We start from the raw sequence: 27,841 nt of genomic DNA, 5'->3' as shown, positions 1-27,841 counted from the left end.
CTGACCAACTGTTTTTGAATCCTTTGAAGTTTCAGTATAAACAACGGTATTTGTGGAAGCACAGTTTCTGTCATTATCCGAGGAACCCCTATTTCTGATCACCTCATCAATAATGACATCTGGCTGGTCAGGAACAAAAAGAGGATTTTCTTCAACTTTAATAGTCACCATGTTAGGTGTGATGCTAGTTAGTGGCATGACGATCTCCCCTTCTGGGTAGAAGAAATAGTCTCGACCATAAATATCTAAGATCTTTTTGCTGCATACAGACACATGGTCATTAAGGTTGACAGTGTCCTTGAAGCACTGCCATTCACCGATTTCGCGTTTTGCCCGAAGTAGTAAGTCTTTCCATTTGTGTCTCACCTCTTCCATTGTGCGGCAGATCTCACCATTTTCAGAATTTAAGATGCTTGTAATCTCCTGCCAGGCTTCTCGTTTTTGACGCTTATTCACAGAGCTGTTGTACTTGCACAGCAAAACTTCTTTACGGGCATCAAAATTCTCAAGTAAACTTTTCACTTCGCTCTTCAAGAAGTTTTTCTTTCTGTTGCGTGTTGAAGCCATCATGACTGTGCCTGCGACTGTCCTTACCTGAAAAAAGGAACAGAAGGCAGGGATTGTTTAAAAACACAATCAGGAAAGGCACATTTCTCAAAGTTCTTCTTTAATCTATATATTAATAATTTCAACTTCTTACATGCGTTATCATCTTCAACCCCTTTTTAAAAAGCTGGGATCACACAATCAAGGATGCGATGCAAAAGAAGTAATTAAAAAATTTTCATCTGATGTTGCTGCGGTGTTGAACTCCAGCAAAATAAGGATCCGAAAAGGGTGGAAGCTTGGTTTCATAGAGATTAAAAGGGTGGAAGCTTGGTTTCATAGATTAAAAAGTAACAAGCCACTCCACCCAAATTGCATCACATGCTCCAGATGAAAAGAAAGGGAATAAGTGAGAACTTGATCACCAATGTTCTTCAAAAAGGTGCCACAATTGATCCCAAAATACATTTGGAAGATCATTTATGTAAATCAGGAAGAGGGTTAGATCAAAGAAAAATATAATACTATGCGTTTCAGACTTTTTTTTTTTTTTTAGACTTATTAGAGAAAACATTGCAACACTGGTTGCAACATTGTACAAGACCCAATCAAAAGCCTTTAATATGCAGAGAGTTATTGCTCTAGAAACAAAGCCCTAGTGTGATATTATACTTAGCATATCAGAAGTTGACCTTGCAGGATGAAATTCATATTATTGTCACTAAAATGGCTTTTGCTGAGGTAGTTGATAACTTTTGGATTCATCACAGATTCAAAAGAACTTACTCGTGACATATTAGAGGTTGATCAATCTGCACTAAAATGCAGATGACTGGTTATCAATATTTTTAAATACTGGGCAGACCAACAAAGATTTCCAAAAAGATAGAAAGTATTTCTTCTTTTAAACCTCTGCTGAGCAAATCTAACTTTAACAGATTGAGCATAGGACTCTTTCACATTTCCTATAAATCATTAGTTTTAAAGGTGGCTTTGGTTTCATAACATCGATTCTGTTAATTAAATAGTGATTTCTGTGAGAAATGTCAACAGCATTCTCAGGTATGTTTCGTCTACATTATAAGATTTTATTGGGTATAAATTCTAAATCCCAGTGATACATCACAGGCAACACAGAATGCTTTCTGAAAATGGAATGTAAAGGAATTTCAACAATAAAATATCTAAATCAGCCCTTGAGTACCGATACACTTTGCGACTGAAAGAGACATAAGAAATTTTCCTGAGCTTAAATTTGATTTTAATGGTAATAACAAAGACTGGACTTGATCTTAGATGACAAACAATAGATGTGAACCGATCAGGAAAGATAAAACAATGTCCTTCAGCATCAGTTACACAAGTAGATTTGTCAACAATCTGCGTCAGCTTATAGGGAAAAATCATGATCCGAAACCATGCTGCTGCTGCTTCATCATCATCATCATCATCATCGCTGGAGTAGACTCATTAGTCAGCATCAACAGATATAAATGTTGTGTCGATTGGTAGAAATCCCACCTCCCCACGAACATTATTTTCCATCACATTCACAGATGATAGGAAAGCGGAGGGGGGGGGGGGGTCATGCTGTGGGTATGTGGTAGTTTTCTTTCCTTCCCTGGAGATGAAATAAAAACACACCCTGCTGACCATAAAATTGATTGTCTAATTGTTTGCAATTGATTGAAATGTCATGCTCAATATTGCTGATGCAAAAAAAGTATGGAAGCTGCAAAGAATAAACATTAAAATTTGCAAAAAATTTTAGCAATGAATGCAGAAAAAAAAAGTTTGCAAGCTGCATATTTGAAGCTGTTGATCTAGACATTAAATAATGCAATTAGAATCCAGCTAAACTTTGAAAAATAAAAATAGCAAAGTCATAAACATTATATGTCAAACAGGATTATCTATAACAAACGACATAGGATTTCCGATTGAATCCTGGGCAATGCTGGATAGTCCTGATCATTTTTAATAAAGCTTTGAAGAGATTTCAATAGTCATATCCTTGAATGGTATTCATTTCGTGAATGGCAACTCTAGTCAATCATGAATGCACACAATGCATTAATTTCTGCTCACAGACAATAACCGTGTCAAACCAACTGAATTTGAGCATTTCAGCCTTAAAGGAGTTACATATAAAAAACAAAACAAAGGCAATGACTGATATACACCTCAGGAAAGTTAAATATATATATATATCTTTTTTTTTTTATTCTTGCGAAGATAATTTTATTACAGCAGAACCGATATATCTTCTCCTCTTTAAAAGATATTCGAAAAGGGCTTTTTTCATTCATTTAAAAATGCCTAATCACAAAAAAAAAAAAACGATTTTTTTTATATTGGCTTTTTGACCAAGATCAAAGTGTAGTTTAGTTTTAGAATGGAAAATTTTGCTAAAGTTGTCCTGCTGTGATGTGCTCGAAGAAGAAACACCCAAGCATTTTCTTTTCAAATGCCACAAATTCCGGTCGTTTTTAGGGTATGTCAAGGAAGTGACAGCTCATATTAATCCAGAGCAGCCTTTGCTCCTAAATGTATCCTACATTGAAAATGTTGGGCCAACATGTGACAGTGAGAGACAACTGGGGTTTCTCGTGATCCTGGCCGGTGCAAATACTAATGTGAATGCCACTTGTGAGAGAAGATCAAAAAGTTGAATCATCTGCTGATCAGAATCTAATTGCATTCTTCAAGCACCAGCTGCAGGCCAAGATTAGATGTGATAGAAAAAGATTACATTCCTTGGTTTTTGAAAACAAATGTATGTAAGCTTGTGTGTCCGAAAATGAGTCAAGTATGAGAATCTGGCGCATGCAATTCCTGGTCTTGTTGAACCCCATAACTTTGATTAAGTTTAGCCTCTTAGCTAATGGAGTGAATTAGTTAGCTTTACCAGGTAATAAAAATTCTCCAAAATGCTTGGAAACCATTTTCAAATTTTTGACCTTGGCCTCTCCCAAATTGCATTTATTTTGGAAGCCCCCACACTCCCCGTTGTCTTTTTTCTCCCACTTAGATCTCACTCATATTTAAAGAACAACATGCTTGTTTTTGGTCATGAACAAACCAAAAAACTGAATGGTTTATTATTAAGAAAGGATAGGCAAGGTCTTACTACCCCAATTTCTATTTTTGCCTTTTGTTCTACTCCCATTGCATGCTTAATTCCAATGAAATCTTTGTATACAAATACATTTAAGAAAAAAAATTTCCAACATATTTGAAGTTAGCTTAAGTAGGATGACCCCCAAGTGTAAATATGGTATTGTAGCGATTAAAATGATTCTTGTTAAAAGTAGGATAACATTTTTATCACTTTGAACCAAGGATGACCAATGCCACCCATTTTCTTCATACTTTTGATAGCCTTTTCTCTGATTTATTTTAAATGTAAGTTTTTATATTTTCTGCAAATAAAGTTTTCAAAAAGTATCTGTTCTCCATATCACATTGATACCTAATGCTTGAAGTCTTTATGTAAATTATCTCCCTTGAAATTTAAATTTCAAAAAATTATTTAAAACGCTATCCCTTGTTTATTAAATCGCTTTAATTTTATTAATAATTATAATATTACTATCACAAAACTATTGTGTATATACAAGGAAATTTAGCAATACAAATTAAAAATGTACATTACAGAATATTAATTTGTTAGAAAAAAAAAAAAAATGAAAATGAGGAAGAAGCAAGAGCTGCTTTAGAGTGTTTGGATTTCAAAACGTACTTTTAGTATTCAAATAAAAAACTTTTGTATTTATTCATTTAGATTTACTAAAACTTGAAAAGTTTGCAGAACCAGTTCCTGTCTTGTTTTATTTCAATTAAATTCTTTCAGTGCTTTTCCAGTTTTACCCCAATATTAAAAACTTCTTGTGGAAAAAAAAAAAAAAAAAAATGATGTACTTGTTAGGTTTAAAACAGTGAACAAAAAATAATGTGAATTCATCAAGTATTTTTTTTTAAACAAAAAAAAAACCATTTTAACAGAAAAATGTCTCATTCCCCATTTTCTGCTTACATTGACAGTCAACAGGCAAGGGACAATTTAATACACATTTATCATAATACCGGGTAGAAATCATTATCCAATCAAACTATTTTATAAAAATAAAAATACTAGATTAATTTTGTGTACAGCCTTTTTTTTTTTTTTTTTTTAAACCTATCAGGTATGTGCCTTAATAAAATTTTTGTGCAGTTTTAAGTTTTTAATATTGGGTTGAAACTGAACAAGCACCATTTTTCCCTATAAAAATACACTGTTATAAGTGGATGTGTGGTTGAAAACTCGAGGAAAGGACCCCTTCAATCATCAGAAACTTGGTTGCTTTATATGTTTGGCGTCTTGGTTTGTTCAGGTACAGTGTGCCACCTCTTTCATCAGTTCCATATCACACCTACACATCTTTGGCATTAGAGAGCGTAGTCGACTAATGATGACCTGCCTTCAATACATCAGAAATGATTCAACATGATTGAACCTTCGACCAAAACCCTTGGGATTGGATTTCATGAAAAGCAGGTGTGAGATTTGTCTGGTGTTTGAAACATTCACAGAACCTTAAATACCAAAATCAGGTGATGATGATTCTAACAATAAACAGTTTGTCAAAAACAAATGTAAAAAAGGGAATACAAAACATGTAAGGTTGGCTTAATAAAACTCATAAAAGAGTAAAATAAAAATATGGATATGAATATATTTATACTCCAAATACAATTGATAAAAACGTTTCCAGGATCAGAGAATAGAGAATATGCATGAACAATTGTACAACTTGTATTTCTGACTAAAGATATTTTTTTATAACTTTGCCAGTCTAAGCAATGTTTTGTTGGCTAGGGAAGTTGTCTATTGGATGGGAATTGAAAACAAAAAATATGATGCACAATGAAGGAAACAAAGAATATAAAAACGAAAAGTTTAAGTTCAGAGGGGCATGGACTACTGAGGAAGACCTGACTTGAGTAAGAACTGATTTGACTGAATTTTACATGACTGGTATGAACCATTAGATTGTAGCAGCAAGTCCTGGGAACATATACCAGAATGAACAGTTCGAGATCAGACATACACCATCCACTATGACTATGCAATTTCTACAGCTACGTACCTAGAAAACAGAGGTATTAAACCTGACAATGATATGGGACGAGAGGGAGAAAGAAGCAACCTTAGTAGAAGTTAGTGTTCTTAATGATGTGGAGTTAAACTTAGCTGAGAGGGAAAAGATAAAATACCATGGTCTATCTACAACATGAAAAGAAACTGAAATCTTAGGAAAATCTCCATCATTCCAGTAATCATAGGAGCAATTGAATTCATGAAAAAATTTCAAACACTACCTGGCAAATATACCCAGTGAACCAAGTGCAAGAGAGATTCAAACAATTGCACTTAAAAGGATGCTCAATTGGAATACATATGCAGGTGAATGTTTAACATCCAGTAGGATGTCCCCTTTCCAAACTTGAACAAACTGATAAAGAATATCTCTACTGGAGCATCTGTAAAAAGTTGAATATTGAATGTAGCAGCAAGTCCTGGGAACATATACCAGAATGAACAATTGGAAATAAGTCATACGCCATCCTTTATGACTATGAAATTTCTACAGTTATGTAACTAGAAAATGGAGTTATTATACCTAACATAATGAAATAGGACAAGAAAGAAACAATTCTAGCAGAGCTGAGAGGAAGATAACTAAGGTCTAATGTATGAAATAAAAAGAAACTGGAATCTTAGGAAGATCTCCATTATTCCAGTAATCATAGGAGCAACCAGACTACTGAAAAATTTTTCCAAAATTACCTGACAAATATACCCAGTGAACAAAATGCAAGAGACACAAGCATATAAAGGGACAGTTAGAATCTTCAAAAGATCTCTCGGTTGGAGTGTCTGAAATAGCAAGTGAATACCTGGCATTTGGTAGAGTGGCCGATCGCAAGCAAAAACAAAATAAGAAAATTGAATGCAGGTTTCCTTTTATTGCATGTTTTCTTTTTTTTTTTTTTTTTTTAATTTTTTATGTCCTTGCCAGTAACTATAAGGACAGTCAATCCATTTTCTTAACTGAATTTTGTGACAAGAGTCAGTGTGACCTTTTCCTCAATCACCCATAATGTACTTCCTCCTCTTCCCTTTACCCCCTACCTTAGTTTTTTTTTTTTTTTTTAGAATTTTCATTATTTTTACAAAATTTCATCAAAAAGAAATATGCTGAAATTCTTATTTATATAACTCTATTTTTGCAGATTTCCTTTCACGTAATCTTGCCGCCTCTTTTTCTTCCTATTTAAATATGCTCCCTTTTTTATCATATGTATTCTTGCCTTGTTATTACTGCTGTAAATTTAGTTGAATAAAGCCTTGAAAAAGCTCTTTATACTTATATCTTCGTTACATTACAATTTATTCAACTAAATATTTTGTATACAAATTTTCTCTCATAGATAAGATTTTATTGGACAAGTTCGATGTCAAAATTTTCAGAAATGGCTTTTCAACCATTGAATCCTTTCTCTCCGATAGGTTTAACCAAGTAGTCGTTGATGGGCAGAAGTCGGAAGCTCAAAGTATCAATGTTAGCATGCCTAAAAGATCCATCCTGGGCCCAACTCTCTTCCTTATCTTCACCATAATCTCCCAAATCGCATTCTAAGCTCATTTGTCAACATATATGCAGACGACACTACCATCTATGGCAACATTTTAGAGGCCAACAATGACCAAGATCTCTCCAAGTCTCTCCTCCAACCAAAAGGTGGCTGGTTAAATTAATTCATCCAAAACCAAGTTTTGATCCCCACTTGGTCCCAACTGATATGAATAGCTATTGTCGCAAAGAAGCACCCTACTTTGACAAGCTCTTGGGACTGACCTTTACTCCTGACCTGAATGAAAGATTTACATCAAAAGTCACTGGAAAAATGGTGCATCATTCTACTGCTCTAGAAGATATCTCACTCCCAATGCAATCCTCTAGAGCCAAACACATCCTGAGTACTGTTGGCACATCTGGAAAGGAGCTGCTCTGAACATCCTATCCTGTCCTTAAAACCATTCAATCTTATTCAAAAATGGCTTTGAAACCTTGCAGGTGATATCCTTTTCTCATTCCTGCAACCTCTTTCCCCACAGAAGAAACGTTCTGAGCCTGCCTCTGTTCCATCATTCCTTTCATGACAAGTGTTTAAACCTTTCACAAAAAAAAAAAAAAAACTTGTCTAGCTACGACCATTCTCAAAAATTTCTCCCACTCTCTAGCTGTGGCTTAACCTAAACACGAATTCCATGAACAAAGCTTATTTCCTAAAACTGCTCACCTGTGGAACTGTTCCGTTGGCTTACTTTCCAGATGACTACAACATGGTCATTTTTAAGTCCAATATAAACAAGTTTTTGTTGAGCTGTCCCCTTAAATAATCAAATTCTACCCAATTTCCATCACTAATGATCACTACACCGTCTTCTCAGTGACCACCTTATACTCACCAACCCTTATCTTCTAGTGGCCTTCGGGCCTTAATAAGTGAGGATTCTCTTGTAAAAAGAAAAAAAAAAGAAAAAAAAGAAAAAAAAAGAAAAAAAAAGAAAAAAAAAGAAAAAAAAGAAAAAAAAAGAAAAAAAAAGAAAAAAAAGAAAAAAAAAGAAAAAAAAGAAAAAAAAAAAAAAAAGAAAAAAAAAGAAAAAAAAAAAGAAAAGTGTTTTACAGTAAAAGACATGCAAGAGAATACTTTGAATGTACACTAAAAAAGAACAGTTTTGATTGGACAAAGAGTAATTCTTATAAAAAGTAAACAGAGATTGAAAATCCTTGACTTCAAGTCTCAAATGACATTAAGTTGAAAAAAGAAACCTCTTTTCACATCAACAAAGCGAAGATGACCGTGTGTGTCTAACCATATACCAATTGTTAATAGGTGTTCTCTGAGCAAAACTAATGACAAATTTGAAATCAGCATGTTACGGTAGATGTTTTTTGTCAGGTTTTAACTGATTAAATGTTTTTTCTTTTCTTTTTTTAAACTATAGATATGTGGCAAAAAAAAAAATGTTGACACCAAGATAAATTTCCCAACCTGCCCCCCATCCTCAGCAGTGTAAAAATATAACTTGAATGATGAGCGTAAAAGTCGTAAAAACGCATCTATATATAAAAATGTAAATTTAATTTTCCCCTATTACATTGACCATTATAGTTTTCAAAACAAAAACTTCATATGTTAATCTGTTTCACCAATGAATTTCTAGAAAATATGTTTTTTGTGTGGGAGTGTGTGTCTTTTGTGTTTTATTTATTTATTTTTATACTTGTGAACCCCTGACCCATACCTCACTAACCATCAATATGAGATACAATGACATGGCCAGGGGAGAATATCATGGAAATAATGTTGGGGTGATTGGCTTTGTCAAGTGGGGAATCACATGGTTATCATATGGCTAATAGCTAATTTTTTATTTGAAATGACAGATGATAGCTGTCAACTAATTAGAAAAATTCATACTTTTTTATTGAATTTTCAAATAGGGTCCATTGTAACTACATCTTTTCATCATAAAAACAGATAAAGTTGTCATTCTTTTGTACTAGTAACTTATCAAAATCAATTATTATTTCACAACTTATTTGCTTACGGATTTTATGCTCCTAGGTATCACCTCCACCATTCAGGAAAATCTTATGAATAAATTTTGATTACAATATATAAATCTTTATAAAGTTTATACATATATATATTTTTTTTTTTTGAAAAAAATGATCCCAGCAGAGTGTTCTATTATAAGTAAAATTTCTGAAAATAAGTAGAGTATTATTTATGTTTTTATTTACAGAAAGTTTAGAGGAGATAAGTCATAGGTACCATCGGTTTTAAACCTGATAATAGGGGACCGTTTTATATATATAACTTTCGAGCCAGAGATGTCTCGTGTCGCGGGGTTCGAATCGTTCGACTGGTAGTAATCGTGACATCCTGCACTGAAGAATCCCGAAAGGATGAAACACTAGTGTCTGTAGGTATTTAATTATTATAGTAAAAAAATAATTATGACAGCCCCTTTAAGAAATTCGTTTCTTATCGTTGAGCACTTTCAGTTGAATTAAAAGTCGGTCAATTTAGCTCTTATGCGTAGATCATCGTATAACGATTTGATCACTGTCTGTCTGACGTAATGAACATTTAAATTAAAATGTTTAAAATTCAACGCTATTTCACACGGTTAATGGTAGCCGAATGGATGCGGCCTCCGCTAATCGAGCCAGAGATGTCTCGTGTCGCGGGGTTCGAATCGTTCGACTGGTAGTAATCGTGACACCCTGCACTGAAGAATCCCGAAAGGATGAAACACTAGTGTCTGTAGGTATTTAATTATTATAGTAAAAAAATAATTATGACAGCCCCTTTAAGAAATTCGTTTCTTATCGTTGAGCACTTTAAGTTGAATTAAAAGTCGGTCAATTTAGCTCTTATGCGTAGATCATCGTATAACGATTTGATTACTGTCTGTCTGACGTAATGAACATTTAAATTAAAATGTTTAAAATTCAACGCTATTTCACACGGTTAATGGTAGCCGAATGGATGCGGCCTCCGCTAATCAAGCCAGAGATGTCTCGTGTCGCGGGGTTCGAATCGTTCGACTGGTAGTAATCGTGACACCCTGCACTGAAGAATCCTGAAAGGATGAAACACTAGTGTCTGTAGGTATTTAATTATTATAGTAAAAAAATAATTATATATATATATATATATATATATATATATATATATACACATATAAATAATGTACACACACACTTGGGCAGAATTTTTTCTTTTTAGCATATTTCATTGAATAACACAGACAATTCATATCTACTCATTTGTATTTGGATCCTTTCCAACCTAACTAATTTTCTTATTTCAGGCATTAACTGGCTGATGTAGTCGTCATAATTACTGTAGCTCCAAGTACTTTCTAAACTGTCTGAATTATTAATTCAAAAACTGATTTTTGAATATTTATAGAAGTGTTTTTGTTGTTTATAAATATATACACATAAACCGAACTCTCCCTTATGACCCATCACAAGATACCACCCCACTCTAACCAAAATACTCAATTATCTCATTCACCCATATTTACCTAGTAAATACAGTGTTAAATCAACACAAGAACTACAACAAAAAAGCAAAACAACCTGACAACAAAGTCATCGCCTACCTCGACATAGAAAGTCTATTCACAAATGTTCCTGTAAAAAAAAAATATATATAAAAAGTGATATAATCCTTAACGTATACAACAACCCAACTCTCTCTCTTTAAATCAACAAAAAATACTTCAATTATTAGAGAGTTCTACAGGAGTGACCTCGAAAACGAAATATATAATAACACCAGCAAACTCTCTATGTACGGTATGATGATGATATCCTAGCATATAATGAACAAATACTAAGACTGAAGGACCTCTTTCAAGATAATCCCATACTTAAATTCACCATAGAACTGAATGTTAATAAAATTCCTTTCGTTGACGTCTTCATTGACACTTCTAACAACACCCTAACCCAACTCCAAAAAATCTACTAGCCTTAACTCCTGCCTACTAAATTTTAAGAGCGAATGCCCCCCCCCCCCGATATAAGATAGCCATAATCAAAAACTTTAACCATGCCAACCTAATCTCCTCAGACAAAAAACACTACTACTCAAACTAAAAGATATCGAGCAAGTCCTCATCAATAACGGATTTCCAAACTACATAGTCGATCAGCAAATAAGACCAATGCCCCGGAACTTAAAAAACACCAACACAAATACCGGTCAACATCAAAATCGCAATACAATTAACGTTTTCTAATCTAACCAGGATTTAAACTGGAAGAAAAGACCATAAAAAATATTATTCATAGATACGTTTCCTCCACTGACAACAATAACCTTAGACTTATTATATACTAGCTTAGGTGCCCGGTATTGCCTGAGTGTTTGGAGGTGTGTGTTGAGCAAAAAAAGTGGTAGTAGGCAGCTCTCTACCATCCATTGCATCTTGCGAAGCAACTACTGGATGATGATTGAGATATTCTTTAGGAAGCCATTGACAACTTCATAATCTGATAACTCTACCAACAAATCCCACTAATTCTGCTAATTTCCAGATGTTGGAAGAACATACATCTATCAATTCTCTGGTTCATCTAATTCATCCCTGTTTTCGATGCAAAACGAACAGTGCATCTGAAAAAGTAGTTTTCAGCATATACTCTATGTAACGGGTTCTGTTTGAAATTCTGTTATACTCATATGTACTGTCCTTCTGTTAGCAACATTGTCAATAGTTTGGCTATGCAGTTTGTCACCCAGAAGGTAGATTAATTTGTGATATAATTCTCCATACTTTCGCCTGGGAGATGCAAGCATATCGGTGGACATCAGAAATGGATTGGCCGAGCTCTCAGGTCGACAAGTGGTCAGTCTCTGACAGAATTGCAATTGGTTAAACATCTCATGCAACTCTGCTCGGAACATTCTTTTGATTGTTGTGATGCTATTTCTGAAATAAGGGTAAAAAACTGGCGAGAGCAAAACTCACACAACCAATTGAACTGTTGTAAACTAGCCGATTGCATCTTCATTGAAAGGTTTAATCATGTCACTATATTCACAGCCACAAGATAGCTTGTACATATCACAAACAAATCCGTTTCATGCGTGAAAAGGCATAAATGTAGTGAAATTCCCTTTAATTTCTACTTGTGATAGCTCATTTATTTTTTAATGTTATTTAGATAACATTTTTAAACAAAAATTAATCTTTTCTTTTATAAATGTACAATTTTTTGTTGTTGTGTATCATGAAGTTTATTTTTCCAGGTTCAAATTAGGTTACAACTTTCAGTAATGCTGAATATATATATTAGATGTTAGTGTTTTTTAGTGTAATGTGTACAATATTGTTTATATCTATACATATCAAAACAATCCCATCTTAGAGAAAAACCATCACCAATATGATAAGCTTAAAATTCTATATTTAGTTGTTTTACATTTGAAAATTTTAGCTGATCATATTTTTGACCTATTATCAAATTCTGTTACTCTGATTAAAAATAGTACAAACCTGACCTTATACAATGTGCCGTCCATTTCAGGAAAGGGATAAAGAACAAAAAATGACTGCTGCTGCTATTTATGAATGGCTGGTAGCGAGTGTTGGGGGAAATATGTAAATGAGATGCAGTCGATTTTTCAAATAATAAGCCTGTGTGTCAAAGAGAGAGAGAGAGAGAGAGAGAGAGAGAGATAGAGAGAGGTTGTCTCTTTGGCAAAAGTAAGTTCTGACCTGATGTGCACTGGGGTTTGATACCGAGAATTGTGAGAAGGAAAACGTAACGGTTGGGAATTCTTTCTTTGGACTTTACTTTCTAATATTACCAACATATTTAACTGCTGCTACTGTCTATTTTTACATAGTCAAAATCTGAGGGTTTTTTTTTTTGGAGGGGGGGGGGAGATTTAATTTTATAAAAAGAAAAACTTAGCTTGATCTCTACTGTGCTATGAATCATTAAGAAGATTCAGTTGGGTTAGCTGTTAAAATATCTTTTGTTTTTCAAGTTGTAATGGGATTTCGCCTAATGTCCAAGCTCACTTTATTACTTCCATTATGTTTGATTTTCATCTACCACAAGCTGACTTTACATTTGTAAGAATTATTCACTTGTTCAAATCTTGTATTTTTAGTTATACACTATGAAATTTAGATTGTGAACAAATAGCACACAAGACAGCAAATTTCATAATCTCCAAAAAACTTTAAGCACTCATAACTTTTTTTACTCAAATAAATCTGATAACATTGTTTGTCTTACAAAGATGATCCTATATTGAAAGTTTATAGATATGATTAAAATAAAATTTTGGTTTTGGGATATCTATTAAACGATAAATAGTTGGTGATAATGCAATGGGGGTTAAACTGACACTAAGTATCAGCATGGATAGCATGGTAATCCACAAACTGATAAGTGGATAAATATGCCTGGTTATCTTTCGATTACTGTTCTCATCTTGAGTGTTATTTTCACAACATTTTAATTGATTTAATCTTTCACTGTTTCAGGTGTATCTTGTCAAATTCAGGAATTTTTCTGTTGAACTTGAAAATTTGCACAGAATTTCCGCAGGAATAGCGTATTCTCATTCCATCAGCCACAACAGGGTAAAGTCCTAAGTAATTTGTAGCTGTATTTTTGAGTGTCGTCCGTACTGAAGATTGAACTATAAGATAAAGTACTCAGGAAAATTGTAACATTACATTTTTCTGGAAGTTGATTCAATCCTCATTCTACAAAATCTATGAAATTTAAGGCATGGGAAGTCTTAAGGAGAAATTGAATTCAGAAAATCTTTAATTGCTGTTTAATGACTATGAATCAAATTCGATGCAAATATTTGAATTTTCAAGTAGGATGTTGTGACCATATTATACGCCCGCTAACAACTCTTTAAAATACTCCAAAGAAACTGTTGGGAATATTTCCATCCTCTTTACATAAAAGTAAATATAGCCCACGTTACCCACCCTTACATCTAACAGCTTTGTTTCAATATTATTATGTTCAGTTTAGCATTGGATTATTCGGACTATTGATCTTGCATATTATTTTCACAATGTTTCAGATGATATAATCTCAAATCTTCAGGTGTATGTTGTCAAACTCAGTAATCAGGACAGAATTTCAAAGAGAACATGTTATTTCATATTCCATCAGCTATGATTGGGTAGAAGTCTTAAGTAATTCACAATTGTATTCTCATGTATGGTCAGTTAATTAGTTGAATCTTAACAGAAAGATCCAACATTGCTTGAAATTGAATGAAGATTATTGAATGTTCTACACTTCCAATACTTTTGTCACCAAAATCAGTGAATTTGCCCATTTTTTCAATCAAATCAATTGATTGCTTACTCTATTCAGGAATTCACTGTCGAACATCAGGAGAAAGCTCACATGCCTCCTTGCAGTGTCATAGTCCACAATACATTGCAGTAGAGAACCTACTGTTGATTTTATGAAATTATTTTTATATAATGGCTTTAATTAAAGTTCAAGATGCAAATGTCAAGTATCATGATTTGATTGTGCTCTAAACAAAAATATTCATTTCGAATGTGCCTCTGTTTTATTAAAGAACCTACTGTTGATTTTTTTTACACCAGGCCCTTTGGCTTGTGCAATGATAAAATTTCTCAAATGCACTTGTGATGTTAGGCTGTATAAAAGTGTTAACTTCGGTCAAAATCTGACTGTTCCTGCTTTAATAATTTTTTTGATGATTGATTTTCGATATTTATCGAATGTATTTTAATACAAAACCCATTTAAGAATATTACCAGGCACATAAAGTACATTTGTGTGAAATTTCATAGAAATTGGCCCAGCCATTTTGGACTTCATAATGAATGCACACTATCACATGAACATATAGTGTCTCATATATATATATATATATATATATATATATATATATATATATATATATATATATATATACTTATATCTCATTGCACAAATATTAGCTATTAAAACATTCTTTTTTTATCCTGTCCTAATATGAAACTATTTCAAGTGAGGAGGGAAGTAAGAAAGCAAATAGCAAGTCGGACAACCACCCAAGACTTAATTTCATCACCTGAAATAAATTCAGAAAGAAATACTCCACTTTATAATAAAAAGTCAATGGTGGAGGTTTTCTTCTTCTTTGGGGCATCAGAAATAATTTATATGAAAAATTAAATTACTGATGTAATTCCATAATTTAATATGAATTTTTTAGTAACATATTTAGACAACTACTAAGTGCAAAACATGAATTGAATATATAAATAAATCGATATAAATATTTCAAAAGAATTTAAATGTAAACAATTATCAATCGATTATATTTCTATAAATCAACCGACATGATGAATTATGTTTTGCGATTTGTATCTTTGACTTTTCAAAAACAAATTTTTCCAGTCATAAAAACAGTGATTTTATTAAAAGATTTTTACTGTTTCTGAATTTTTTTAGATGAGGATTGATAATTTGAATTATTCAGACTACTATTCTCATCTTGGATGTAATTTTCAAAATGCTTTGCAAATGAAACCTCTGATCTTCTTCAGGTGTATCTTGTTGGAATTTCAAATGAAACTTTTATTTAATTCGTGAGGATAGCACAGGCAAGAACATGTGGTGAAGTGGATAAAGTACTTGGTAAAATTCATTAAAAGATTTTTTTTTTTTTTAATTCTATTTTCACCCCAAACAAGGCACAGTGCCACTTTGATGTAGGGGGCTACTATCGGGCACATAAGTTGCAGGGATACAATGTCGGGAGTTGAGCAGTAAGATGTCTGTTTACATTACACTTGAACTTCTGCATGTCAGTACAGTCGGGAAAACAGGAACTCTGAAAGGAGTTCCAGAGCCTAGCAGTTCTGGGGAAGAAACTATTAGAATAGAAGGCTTTCCTACATCTCGGGATTTCTACTGTGTAGGGGTGGAATTTTGCTGTCTAGTTTGTCGGGAGGTATTTACATTGAGTTCATCAGCATCCACCATTAAAATACTTGTAAAACAGGCAGAGAGATGCAGCATTTTGTTGATGGGACGGAAGTTGAAGCTTGAATGACAGTTCAGGACCTATCAGGTTGGTAATTCTCTTTTGAACACTGTCCAGGAGCGAGAAACTAGTAGCAAATACACCAGCCCAAATGTAACAACAATACTTCATAAATGGGCGAATGGTGGCATTGTAGAGGTACAGGAGAGAGCCAACCTTCCTCGCAGTGGCCCTGGCAATGCTCTTAATGTATCTGTTCCAACTCATGTTCCCCGTGAACATTTAGTCGAGAAGTTTGAAAGAAGTACTTTTAGGTAGTGTATCTTTAGCCATAGCTATTAGTGATTTAGAAGGTTTCTTGTAATTATTGAAGAAAACAAGCTTAAGTCTTGACAGTATTGAATGTGACCATCCATTTTTGTCCCCATTCCACTACAGATTGGAGGTCATCCTCTAGTGTTTCTGCCATTTCCTTAGATATGTGTTCATTTGTTTTCCTCTCATGCCTGTTACAGGGCATGGTGTCATCAGCAAATATACCCATCTCAGAAACAATTTTATCAGGGACAGCATTTATGAATATTAGGAATGATAAAGGTCTAAGAGTACACCCCTGAGGTACACCCGCATTTATATCATTGTTTAGATGCACGATAGTCGATGACAACCTGGATTCTTCTCTTATTTAAGAAGGATTTAATTATGTTAAGTATTCGTTCAATGATACTGTACAATCTGATTTCCCTCAGAAGACCATCGTGCCATACTCTGTCAAAAGACTTGGATATATCTAGGGCTACCGCTCTGCTCTCCCCTACTTTGTTCAGTGTATAGTATATACGTTAAGAGATTACAGTTAGGATATCTGCTGTAGAATGGGTTTGTCTAATCCAGAAGTCAAAAATCAAGGTGATGGACTAGAGCTTGGTTAATTGTAAAAATTACTCTTCGAGGTTGGAGGTTTAATCCTCAGTGTAAATGACATTTAATATACAATTGTGAATTACTTAGGACATCTACTCGTATGATAACTGACAAAACAAGAGCATGCAACTCCTGTGCATTAAATAAAAGGTTCAGCTTGAAATGCTGTGCAGGTTTCAGAGTTCAACAGAAAGATTAGTTTGACAAGATACACCTGAAAAAGGTTGTGGGCTGCATTGAAGCACAAAAATAACACCCCAGATCAGAACAGTAATCAATGATACGAATAATCAATTTTCATCTCAAAAATCCAGAACAACTTGGTTATTTATGATTGTCTCTGGAGAGAATATACGAGGGAAGTTGGTTGATATATGACATCTGTGACGAATGTGTGTGCCTTTTATTGTGAAAAATGTATGCAGGAGAAAAAAGTTCATTTAATATACATTGTGTTGATAAAAACTTTAAATGTTCATTATATTAGTATGCTCATTTCAAAATGTGCATATATATACAGTGCATCACATAAGTGAGTACACCCCTTGCATTTCTTCAAATATTTAAGTATATCTCTTCATGGGACAACACTGAAAAAATGATTTTTTTCACACAATGAATAGTCGGTCAGCAGCATATATAACAGTTAGTTTATTTTGCCCTCAAAATATAGCCATTAAAAGCTAAATTCCTAGCAACAAAAGTGAGTACACGAACCTTTACGAAAAGTTGTCAATATTAACATACATGTCAACTCTCAATATTTTGTGTGGACACCATCATTATCCAAAACTGCCTTTACTCTCTTGGGCATGGAGTTTAACAGAGCTTCCACTGGAACCGAGGCTACCGAGAGTAAAGGCCAATGAACATGACAGTGTGACGTCATTACCAGATCAACATATATGGTGCCTAAAGTTTCTTGTGTTCAACCATGTGACCACACTAATAGCCATAAAAAAAACATCTTTGTTGCCCTTTACAAGCTAATAGCCATAAAAATATTTTTCGTTGCTCCTTGTGGTAATTTTATGAAGGTAATTCAAACGTGCATGTTTTATTTTTCTAAATAAAACATTTGGATAATTATATAATTGCATACTGCGATAATTTTAATCTAACAAATTATGACAGTAAGTGAAATATTTTGAAAATTTTCTTACATATCTATCGAAGAAAATCGAATAATTCATTTTATTATTTTTTAAGCTGCAAAACAAATAATTTTAATATGAGAATATTTTTCAGTCCGTTCTTTTAATAATAAAACTTTTCATTGAGTATTTTCAAATATTTTAAAGTTAGGAACATTTTTCACAATTTTTTATTTTTTTATTTAACCAAAACGATCAATGCGGGCATAATTTATTTCTTTGAAATATATTTAAAACTTAAAAGTTTTTGTTTGTTTTATCACATTTTATCTGTAAATAATTTACATGACTGAATTGGGAAATGAAATAGGAAATTCTCTCCAGAGACATACAAACACAGATTCATCTTAAAAATTAATTAACTAATCAGTTTTAATTAAAGTTTTAATATGAACTAAAAATAAAAAGCACATTATATTTTAGTTAACATATTTTCTTGTGTTTTATCTTATGAATAAATGGGTATTTCACGGGGAAAGTGGACCCTGCATAAACAGTGTTTTTATTTAATGATTGCTCCCTGAAAGCTTTTACTTTCACTTTTTTTTTAAAAAATTGTGTGTGTATTTATTTTTAAAAAAATTTTTTCATTTTTTGGGGGTAAATTTGATACATACTTTTATTTTGTGCTTGTTTTTATTTATTTCATTTTAATTTTTTATTATTTTCTCCATTAAAAATTTTTTTTTTTTTTTTGTTAAATTTTTTTTCATACATATTCAAATAATGTCCCCCCCCCCTCGCCCTTTTTGGCCTCAAATAGTACCTGCAAAAAAGTTTTCGTGATTAAATAAACCAAAGAAAATCTTTTGTGCATGCGCTTACAGGGAGAAATAAATAAAAACACTGTTTACGCAGGGTCCACGTTTCCCATGAAGTACGAGTAAATGTTGTACGCACCCTGCTGAAATAATAACATTTAGAAAGCCTTTCTTAACAGGGGGAGGGGCTTTCTAACTATTCTGCACTTTCAACAATTTAATGAAAAAAGATACCATAAAAATTTAATTTATCTTGGAAATACTATCTAAAATATAACACAGTGCATACACTGCACAAGAACCATTATTATTATTATTATTATTATTATTCTTATTATAGCAATGCTAATAAAAAAAAACTGATGTAGATGACATCTACTGGTTCCACATCAACTAGCTGGTCAAGGAGGATGGAAAGATGGAGGTGGGAGAGTACTAACCAGATCTCCACTGGAAGTGTGCAGTTCAAATCTGGTACCGTAGAAGGTGGCATTTTGTCACCAAACTCCAGGAAACAGCAATGGCTGATGCCAACAAGAAATCAATAGCAAACGGCCGTTGCAATAACATGCAATCATCTGCACGAGTGGTCAAGAGGTGGGGGAACACTGGAAATCTGGGCAGACTTGTTGTCACTCGGTCTCCAGGGAACACCACAGGTTACTGCCAGTGAGTGATCAATGATGATGGCCTGTGAGACAACCCGTAGTGAGTGAAATAATAATAATAATAATAATGTCCCCTCCCAAATTCACCACCACCCTAATTTAATATCGTAGATGTTTACTAAATTTTCTTAGTTTTTAACCAATGTTCACATCATGGTAAGATTATTTCTTTAGTTATGTGAACTTCATTTTCGTATTCATGTATTCTGCACTGATATGAAAATGGAGACTATAGTGGAGTATAGGATTCCTAACCATGTAACTGATGAAAATACGCTACACATTTTGATGAAAAACATGGAAAAAATGGACATAGAGGAACAGAAAACCAAAACTTTAAATATAATTTCTGTATTATTTCAACATATAATCTTGTGGGGGAAAAATCCAGCTCCCCAATAAGGAGCACTCTGGATAGGAACAAAAATAAAAATTGTCTCAGTTATGAAGGATTTCTCCTCCACCGACAGAAGAGAAAAGGTGAAGTGTAGCATCAGAACAGATACTACACTGTGATCTTGTCCTGAAAGCCAAGGGTTGTTTGTGTTCAATTTCTTTAATTGTTTGTTTCCTAAATTCATAATTCAGTTTTATCAGTATTAGATTGTATATTGTTTTAAAATTAAGTAATTCTATTCTCTTTATAACCCCCTCCCCCATTTCCTGTAGCCTTATATGTTACTAATAAAACTCTTGGAACAAGAATCACGTTTTTTTAAATGTTTAGAATGCTGAACGTATTCAAAGTGAAGCGTCTTTAATAATTTGTAGAATAAATAGAAGACTTTGGCAGATAAGCGTGTTGCACTATTTAATGTTATTTTTAACTGCAAATGTTAATATTTACGTATTTATTTCAGTTTTTCATTTGTTTGATTTGTTTTACTTAATAATGTTCTCGTCCACAGATGTCTTGATATCTAGCAAGTTAAGTTTTTAATGGATTGTAGATGCATTATCGGCAGTTCCCATTACTCTTGCTTCTCTTTATTTGTCCCTCAATCCTCATTTTTAATGAGTGATTTTTCTGACAAAGGGAGAAGAAAAAGCTGTATTTTAGGTTGGCAGTATTTTGCGTGAACAGTTGTCAGAGATATCGGAAATTTTCTGTTTCTATGTCTAGCCTTGTAGCCATGTCACTAGTAAGGGTGCTGGAGGTAAACATTTTATCTGGGCTAACGTTATCCGCCTGATAGTCAGAGACCCGAATCTTGGATTAACCACTAAGGAGGCTGTCCTCTCAACAGGTGCAAAGTACTGGGGCTGCTGTATTGCCATTTGGTGAATGGATTCTGGACCATGCAGTAGCTTCTGGTGGGGGTCTCTCTATGCCATAATAGTGGGTAATTGTTACGGCTTTACCTTATGTGCTACAGAAAAAAAAAATTCTTTGTTTCTTTTTCTCTCTTACTTTCCCTCTCTGTCCTGCTCTAAGCAAGTCTGTCGACCTAGTTCACAAATCCCAAAACTCCATCATGAAAAGTTTCAAGAAACAATACACGATTAAACTCGGATCTTCAACTTCCAACGTAAACCCCCACTACCATGTCTCCTTCTCCAACATCAGGGGTCTACATTCTAACCTTCCAGAGGTTGAAACACAATTACAGGGGACTAAACCAGACCTATTATTCCTAAGCAAAACTGGCATTAGACAGACTATTTCCCCTAGATGAGTTCGTAATTAAAGGATACTCTAACTTAACTTCCAAATCTGACCCTCAAGATCGCCATGGGCATGGAATATGTGCCTATATTAAATATTACTTTCCATGTGGTAGGGACATCTCCAGAGAAGATCCTAACTTACCCTATATGTGCTTTCGGGTTGCACTTGTTCACACTACTGCGTTTATATTTACTCTCTATCACCCTCAAAACAGCCGAGTCACTATCTTTAAAAGCATATCTTAGAAGATTTACGATGTCCTATCTGGTTATCCTTCAGCTAACATTCACGTATGTGGAGACTTTAATGTTCACAATGTGGAATGGTTAACCCACTCAAAGAAGACCGATGATGAGGGAAGGTTCTGTCACGATTTCTCCATTGCTTATGACCTCACTCATTGTTCACGAACCCACCAGTGTGCCTGACTGACAGCCAGTATGCAAGTCTCCTAGACCTTTTTCTCACACCTTGCCCTGAACTATGTTCAGTTTCTGTTCTGTCTCCACTTGGATCTTCTCACCACTCTGTTGTATCAATTAAGATAAAAATGAAATGTAAAAAGTCTTTAGATGTACAGTATATAGATACTCTATGGCAGGCTGGGATAGCTTCTGTACATTTATATCAGATCTACCTCTGCGTTCCATATTTAAAAAGGATATGGCCTTTATAGTATCAGACCTGACAAAATGGTTAATTGTAGGTATTTCATATATCGAAAAAGTTCCAGTGAAAACCTAACAGCCAGGCGTGGTTCTCTCCAGAATGTGCTGCTGTCATTACGCACAGAAATCACTTTTTCCATTGCTTCCAATGTAATAGATGTACTCAGACAAAAGCTGCTTTCAGAACTGCCAGCAACTATTGTGAAAAAGTAATAAAAAACGCAAGAGAGTTGTATGCTCAGTCTATCAAGTCCAAAGTAGCTGAGCAGTGGCTTGGTTCCCACTAGTTTTGGCAAATAGCAAACAGAATCCTGAACAGAAGCGTGTGCTCTATCCCAACTATCATCAATGGACCTGAGGTAATCTTGTCAGCATCAGACAAAGCCAAGAACTTTGCAGCTAATTCTACCCTTTCCGACCAAGGTCACCAACCCCCAATATTTCCTCCTGTATCAGAAAACACGCTATGTGATATACATATATCTGTACGTGATGTTGCCAAGCTAATCAAAAACTTCAACCAAAACTAGCACCCATACTTACAAAACTGTTTAAACATTGTCTTAAGGAGAATAGCTTCCCATCACCCTGGAAAATCTCATCAGTATGCCCTGTATTTAAGAATTCAGGTGATCGCTCATCCCCCTCTCAGTACAGGCCAATAAGTCTCCTGTGCATCATGAGTAAGTTGCTGGAATCTGTGTTAAATACAGAAGTAATCAACCATCTCAACAAAAATAACCTTCTTAGTGACACTCAATATGGTTTCTGTTCTGCTAAATCTACAGCAGATGTGCTTACAGTTATATCTCATAGGATTAGCAAATCTCTCGACAGAGGCAACCTTTCTAGGGCAATTGCTCTTGACATATCAAAAGCCTTTGATAGGGTATGGCATAAAGGTTTACTTCACAAGATCTCCAGCTATGGTATAGCTGGAAATGTCTTCTCAATTATCCATTATCATTCTCTCTGATAAGTTCATAAGAGTAGTAGTTGATGGGCAAAAATCAGAAACTCACAGTATTAATGCTGGAGTCCCTCAGTTCCATCTTGGGCCCAACTCTCTTCCTGATTTACATTAATGATCTTCCAAATCACATCCTTACATCATTCGTAGACATTTTATGCTGATGACACTACCATTTATGGTAGCACATCTAAGACCGTAAACAACCAAGTTCTCTCCGATTCTCTCTCCTCTGATCTTGAGCACGTGGTAAAATGGGAAAGGAGTGGCTGGTTACTTTTAATTCATCTAAAAATCAACCTATCTTTACATCATCAATGCTTTAATTCCCATCTGGCATCAATTGAAATGAATGGCTCTCGTCTTGGAGAGGCCTCATATTTTAACAAGCTTCTGGGCTTGACCTTTACTCCTAATCTGAAATGGAATACGTACATCAAATCTGTTGCCAAAGCCACTGGTGGGATTCTTTTTTTTTTTCTTCTTTTTTACATGAAGATCACCACAAGAGCCAAGTTCATCCAAGGATGGAGTACTGTTGCCACATCTGAACAGGAGCTGCTAGAAAGGACTTACCCTGCCTTGATAGAGTTCAAAATAGACTTTGTAGCCTCATAGGAGATGTCCTTTTTTTCTTCCCTGCAACCTCTATCTCACAGAAGAGATGTAGCGAGTTTGTTTTATCGTTATTTTCATGACAAGTGCTAGACTGAGCTTCAAACTATGGTTCCGCCTCGCCACACTTTCACAAGAAACACTCGTCTAACTGAAAACATTACCAATAATTCCCCCCACTCTTTATCTGTGTCTAAACCTAAATGTAGATTCCATGAATAAAGCTTCTTTCTTAGAACTGCATGTCTGTTGAACTGTCTTCTGTTTTCCAGCTGACTACAATATGGTTGTCTTCAAGTTCAATGTAAACAAGTTCTTGATAAGCCGTTCCCCTTAAGTTAACAAATTTACTTAATTTCCATTACTGACAATTACTATATTGTCCAATTGACTACTGTACACTCCTTAACCCTTATCCTCGAGTGGCCCCTGGGCCTTGATAAGTGGTGATGCCTATGTAAAAAAATAAATAAACATAAAAAAAACGTCGATATTAATATTTTATATTGAATAAAGTTCAGTTTCATTATTAATCGAATTGGGTTCCTTTCTTTTTTCAACATGTTTTAATGCTCGTTTTAAAAATGCCTTCATATAGTATCAACAGTAACAGTTTGACAAATCCTACATTGCCTGCAGGCATTTTTCAGTTAACAGGCCTTCTTCCTCTCGGTGGCCTCGGTATGACACACTTATCTTTGTACTCCTCACCTGGTCTGGTCGCCACCACACATGCTTACGGCCATCAGAATCAAACAAATCAAATGCTTAAGTGATTTTACACTCTTACGTTGAATTTATATACAAAACTGATTCCCTACGTTAAATTCTAAAATTGTTTTCTTGGTACTTATGCAAAGAAGGTACCGTGCTGAAATAATAACGTTAATTTTTAGAAACCCATTAACCTGAGGAATGGAAGGGTGTTTTGAGTCAAATTAATTTGAATTAGGTGAAACTACAGAATAGTTTCAAATTGAAACTATTCACCTAATTCAAAAAACATAAGATACTATAAAACTTGGATTTAACTTGAAAGATTATAAAAAAATAATAAAATAGCACGATACCTTCTCTAAGTACCGTTTTCTTTCTTTTCTGCCAAGTTTTTCAGTATCATCACATGAATAAGTAATCCAATGGGAAAAAGGGTTAATCGACAAAAATACAATGAATCAGTTTAAAAAATATTAAAAGTAAAAAAAAAAAAAAAATCATTTTCTATCTTTCGTTTCATTAACCAGACTTTCATTTTGTGTGGTCGTCTTTCGTAACTCATTTCCTAGCGAATTTCTCCAAGTCAATATATACAGCCATGGGGGCTGATCTATATAAGAATCAAAATAAAATTGTTGGGAATTTCACTTCTAATTTAAGGGACTTAACCTTAAAAAAGAAATATTTAACGAGTGATAAAATATCACAAACAAAATAAGTGTAGTATCTGTTCTTCAGATGCTGCACTTCTATTTCTTGTTCTCTTTCAGTGGAGGAGAAATCCTTCACGACTGAGACAATTTTTATTTTTGTACCTTTTCTCCACGTTAAAAAACGACCCTGGTGTCTAACTCTGTCCCGTGGGGAGGCATAGTAAATAGGTACATTGTGCAACTTTGTAACAATAACCCATAAGGAATATATATATACACACACACACACATATATATATATATATATATATATATATATATATATATATTCGTAAAAGGATCATTTATCTTTAAATGTAACCATTCTTGTAATTCAAACGTCAAAACAAACCACATGTCATGAAAGTTGGAAATAACCGTTTAACACATACCTTACACACGCAACGCCCGGTAATATTAATTTATTCAAATCTATTTTCCTTTTTGATAATACGGTAATACTAAGTTTTGGAATGTTGTGTGTTTTAAAATTTAAAAAAAAACGTACCTTTCGGAACCAGAACTAGGAATATCGTATTGAAATTCACCTTCCATTTTCTTTTTGGTCGCTACTATTCGGCACTAACTTCCGCTTCGAATCACACAAAAAAAAAAAAAAAATGTATAAACACTTAATAAATCGTAAGAAATTTACAATATATATATATATTTTTTTTTTTAATTTTTATTATTTCCATTTTAATTATTAAATAAATAATTAATCACTAGAAAATATTTTATTTTAAGTAGTAATAAATAAAAACAGAAAATTTTGTGAAAGTTCCGAAAAATGTTTTCACTAAAGAAGAAAGAAAAGAAGAAAACTAGAATTTGTAATTAATTATTTTAATAAATTATCGGGTTTGTATTAATATACACATAGATTCGAAAAAGTTGTCAAAAAACAAATATATAACAAATAAATGTTATCAAAGGCAAGATAAGTTACTTTTCTACTTAACTGGATGTTTTTAGTCTAAGTTCTCCGAAAAAAGATTTCACTTAATTTCATCAAGTAGTTTGTTTTTTGTTTTTTTTACAGCGAAAAAACAATTTGTTATGATACCGAGCAAAATGTTCGATTTTTAGGAAGAAAAGCTAGCATTAGAGATGGGAAGGGGTGTCAGCGCTTTAACTTTAGTTATCTCCCTTTGGCATTTCTAAAATTCAAACAATTTTTTTTTAACTCCAAGATGGCTGCCTTCAACGCGCTCTCATAAAAACGTGTGTTTCCGCTGTAAAAAAAACTATTTGATGAAATTAAGTGAATTTTTTTTTCCGGAGAACTTCGTTCTATAACGGATACATACAATTTAAACTTTTTTCGGTATTTTCATTTTTTAATGTCTTGACTAAACTGTACAAGTACCTTTTTATTTAATGTAACATGTTCATTCAGCTCGAAAAACATACAGTGTTTACCGATGTATTGGAAAATTTAAAATGGCGCCCGTGCCCGACTACTCTCTCTTGAACACGGTAAGTTTGGGAAAATGAGTTAAAAATAAAAAATACTATACAAAATACTGTTAGAAACCCGCTCAATATGTTACCGTGACATATGGGCTGACATATATTCGGTGGGGTTCTAACATTATTTTTGGGGCAAATGTGTAGTTTAGCGGCGTAAATTATTTAACAGATAAAAATTATAAAAAATATTAATTTTTTTATATAAAACACATTATTAGACTCTAAAGCTGAAATAAAACCTGAAAATTTTCGTTTTCCGGTACGCTCGATCTGACTTTTTGATCACCCGTCTGGTCTTCTGAACGTCGCCCATATTACATATTCATCGTTAGCTATTTACACGAGACATACACATTTTAATTATGATTTTCTCTAGTTCAAATGAGTACAGTAAATAAACTTTTTACTCGAAATGACCCCTAATGTACTAATGTATAACATAAGACACAGAAAAGAAACATTTATAATGTGTACACACCTTTACTTTCTCATATTCTCATCATTCGCTTTGAAAGGATATTAAGGCACATTTTAAAAAGGAAAAAATAAAGAGTATTATTGTATTTTTACACTCATAGCTCCCCATAATAAAATCAGATTCTACTGCTTTTAGGCGATTACCTGTAAACACCCTTAGCAAAAGGAAGAAAAAAAAATAACAATGATTTTAGAATTTGGAGTGGGGGATCAGTTTCGTTTAATTTTATATATATAATGATCGCTCTTTTTCGAGCCATTCAGTAATTTTAGGCCAGTTACCCCTGTTATATTGTGAAATATAAGATCTCCTTCGAGCCTACAAACATCACGTGAACCAGAGTTGCCAGACTAAGAAATGTTTGAAGTCAAATTTTTCATGAAAAAAGGCCCCCAAAAAGCTAAATTCAAACACGGAGATACATTTTCTAGGTAAAAAAAAAAAGCCCAAAATAAGCTAAATTGAAAATTAAAGAAAAATTGACGATATTGAAGTTTTTAACCCCTATATGTCTGCAGTTTTTTTTGTATTAGTTTTGGAGTGTTTTCTTAGCAAAGACGTTATCTACGAAATTGAAACTGAAAAATATGCTTTGCTCCCCACCCCCTCCAAGCAAAAGTTGGTAAATTTGTAGTTTTAAACGATTAAGTTTGAATATCTTGAAAAACATAAAACAATTAATTTAGAATTTAGAGTGAGAGATCAGTCTCGAATATAAATTCAACCTATGGTGATCACTCATTTCTAACAGGATAGTGTTTTAAGAGCATATAACCAAAATTTCTTCTGCAAAAGGAGATAAATTGTGTATTTTTACAAGATTTGTTCTGTCTTCAGACCGGGCTCTTTTTTAACAAGGGACACACGCTTTAAGAG

The 27,841-nt window shown here is 33.7% G+C and overlaps 1 protein-coding gene across 1 annotated transcript in view; it reads right to left on the bottom strand.

Moving 5' to 3' along the window:
* Positions 1–25,606, bottom strand: part of LOC145259172 (uridine-cytidine kinase-like 1) — a 186,251-nt gene extending 160,645 nt beyond the window's left edge. Inside the window, exon 1 of the mRNA XM_080116914.1 lies at positions 25,523–25,606. Coding sequence (XP_079973040.1) covers positions 25,523–25,569 — 47 coding nt within the window. The 5' untranslated portion in view covers positions 25,570–25,606. The remainder of the gene's footprint in view (positions 1–25,522) is intronic.
* Positions 25,607–27,841: the final 2,235 nt, after the last annotated feature.

Source organism: Euprymna scolopes, chromosome 34 (genome assembly GCF_053919585.1).
Source record: "Euprymna scolopes isolate OS-2025 chromosome 34, ASM5391958v1, whole genome shotgun sequence".
Classification (NCBI taxonomy): Eukaryota; Metazoa; Mollusca; class Cephalopoda; order Sepiida; family Sepiolidae; genus Euprymna; species Euprymna scolopes.
This window is presented reverse-complemented; position numbering and strand designations above follow the sequence as displayed.